We start from the raw sequence: 2774 nt of genomic DNA on the forward strand, positions 1-2774 counted from the left end.
TTTTTATATATCTTACATATTTTAGCTATCAAATATATATTAGGTGTAGTAAAAAGAAATCCATTATTTTTGCATGAAATTGAATGGAAAAATAATGGATTTCTTTTTATTACACCTAATATAATTATATTATTATAGTTGCATACATATTTTTCTAATCGAAAATTATAAGTGACTATCTCTTCTATATTTAAATCTCTGTACATGCGAATGATACATAGGAAAGATAAACATGATTATTCATACATAGGATAGTTTAGCGCGGTTAAATACACACGGCAATTGATTTATCACTTCAGTACTGTTATTCCCGTATTATGCTTTTCCAATAGTTTACCGTTCCTCTTGCCGTTTTCGATATACTGGCTGCTGGTAGTCGCATAAACCTTGGAGCTGCTGACGTGACTGAGAATTTAATGAAATGAGACATGCACGAGCGGGATCGAAAAACTAACTTTCTCACGAGTCTTCGCATGCATACCGTGACTTCGACTCTGCAACGGCCTTCGTATGTTCCCTTCGGCTTTACACATAATTACGTCTCTGGCGTTAGCCAAATCGTCGCAAATTTCTTGTATCAAATATATAGCTCTCGACGTATTTTAAAATTAAGTTCATACATTTTTTTCTTGAGCTGTATATGTTATTGTTACCTACATAAATCTTGCCTTGAAAATGTATCACATTCTGAACTCTGAATTTTTTTTTCATCACACATTACTACGTGCTCTCAATCCAATAATAAGCAAATGACATTTATTGTTAGATTATGAAAAATTACAAGTATTAAAAAAATAATATGATACATAAATAATAAATTATGATATTTTTTTGCTACAACGAAACATATAACAATTATATAAATACAATAACTTATAATTATATACAATAATTTTTAATTTAATATGTATTATTCTAAGCTTTTTTTTATTTTGTGTGACATATGTAACGCAACTAAAAACTATAAATCTATGATATCTATTTGTTTCAATATATCTGCGATAGGAATTATTATAAGGAGAAATTAATAATTTTTTTATTTTTCGTTGTAATAATATTGCGCTAAAAGTTTTAATTATATAAGAACTGGGAATTTTTACGGTAACCGAGATAATCGATCTTATGGGGTGCGACCCAGACTGTTTTGATTGAAACCACGAGACTTTCCCATGGTAACGTTTCCCGAACATTCCTCTCCATCTGACAATGCCGTCGGTACCGTCGAGTCATTGACGACTCAATCCGATTGGATCCGATCCGACCGGAATGACCGATGACCCCCAGCGAGCCACTTCTAATCGTCATACCTTTTTCTTGCGGCAGGTACGCGTGACGGTGCTGGACAAGAACGACGTGGCACCAACGTGGGGCCCAGGCCCGTGGAAATTTAATATCTCCGAAGAGGCGCCGCCCAATACCGTCATCACGGTTCTCGAGGCCCACGATCCGGATACCATCGGTACTCTGACTTATACTCTGGTGCCGAATCATCATCGTCCCGGCGATCGCGGCGAGTCCGCGGACGATGAGACGCAGGGCCAATTTAAACTGCATCCGACCACCGGCCAGCTTAGCCTCGCCGAGTCTCTCGACAGGGAGACGAAGGAGAGATACGTGCTCAAGGTGCGCGCTGACGATGGTCTGCAACACCGGGACATCGTGCTTCATATACAGGTGAGAGTACGAAACTTGAACGACGTGACGTGTTAAGAGATACATTTCCTACTACGGAGAAAATAAATTACGTAAAAAATATATAATATTTCTCTTTACAACATTATGTTGTAAAGTTGGACCACGACTATATTATAATATTACTGTGAAAGACGATCAATTATATTTTAATTATATTAAAGAAATTGTTATTTTCTTTTACAACAAAAATATTAGCAAATTTAATTTGTTATTGATTAGTAGAATAGTAAATACATTCGTTGTCGGTCTCGTCGCTACTTTAATGATGGAACTGTAACGGAATAATTTGCAGAGCTAATAAATGTTTAGCGATTGGAAACAAATGTTCTTAACAAAAATCATAACAAATATTCTTAACCAAAATCTTTGTTTATATTATAGTCGATAAAATTTACTAGATGTCTTAATTAATATACTGCGTCAGATTGTTTTTTTCTCCGTTCATATATGAATGACAGTATTGATAATATCCTATATTTTACGATTCTTACATTGATTACTTTTTCACATACAAGTTGTTTTTATAATTTATAGTCTATTTTTGGTAGAATTTCATTCTCAATGTGTCCATCGATCCTATCAATTTTTTTCTCTATAAAGCGAAGTAATTAAACCAGCGTAAGCCTTATAGGAGTATGAAGTGGCCATTCTTTCTAAATGCATCTTAAACTATCGAAAATGGCATTTGTGGCTATTGGTAGGAGAGAAGAGTCGAACTGTAATTCACCAGTACGAAGAACAGACGATTGTTCCCAAGTATTGGAATGCTCAGTGCGAGCGAAGGGTCAAGTCGATAATGCATTAGACACGTCCTCGTGCCGAAAGGTCGTCGACAACTTCCTACTATAACTGTAACCTATTGCTTCATATCAAGGATTCTCTTCATACTTAAATAATAACCCGGTACTCGTGATGGAATTCGGTCGTCGTACTAACAAACGAACTCGACGACGTTAGCTAATTTCTCCTTGCTCGAAGGATCGTTGCGCGAATAACGAATCGTCTTGCAGGATGAAGGATCGAGAGAAAGAAAAAAAGAGAAGGAAAGAGAGAGAGAGAGAGAGAGAGAGAGAGAGAGG

The 2774-nt window shown here is 35.9% G+C and overlaps 1 protein-coding gene across 1 annotated transcript in view; it reads left to right on the forward strand.

The window, feature by feature from the left end:
- LOC105623511 (cadherin-related tumor suppressor) overlaps positions 1–2774 on the forward strand; it is a 125504-nt gene that overhangs the window by 86590 nt on the left and 36140 nt on the right. Inside the window, exon 2 of the mRNA XM_012204904.1 lies at positions 1324–1674. Coding sequence (XP_012060294.1) covers positions 1324–1674 — 351 coding nt within the window. The remainder of the gene's footprint in view (positions 1–1323; positions 1675–2774) is intronic.

Source organism: Atta cephalotes, assembly GCF_000143395.1.
Source record: "Atta cephalotes unplaced genomic scaffold scaffold00058, whole genome shotgun sequence".
Classification (NCBI taxonomy): Eukaryota; Metazoa; Arthropoda; class Insecta; order Hymenoptera; family Formicidae; genus Atta; species Atta cephalotes.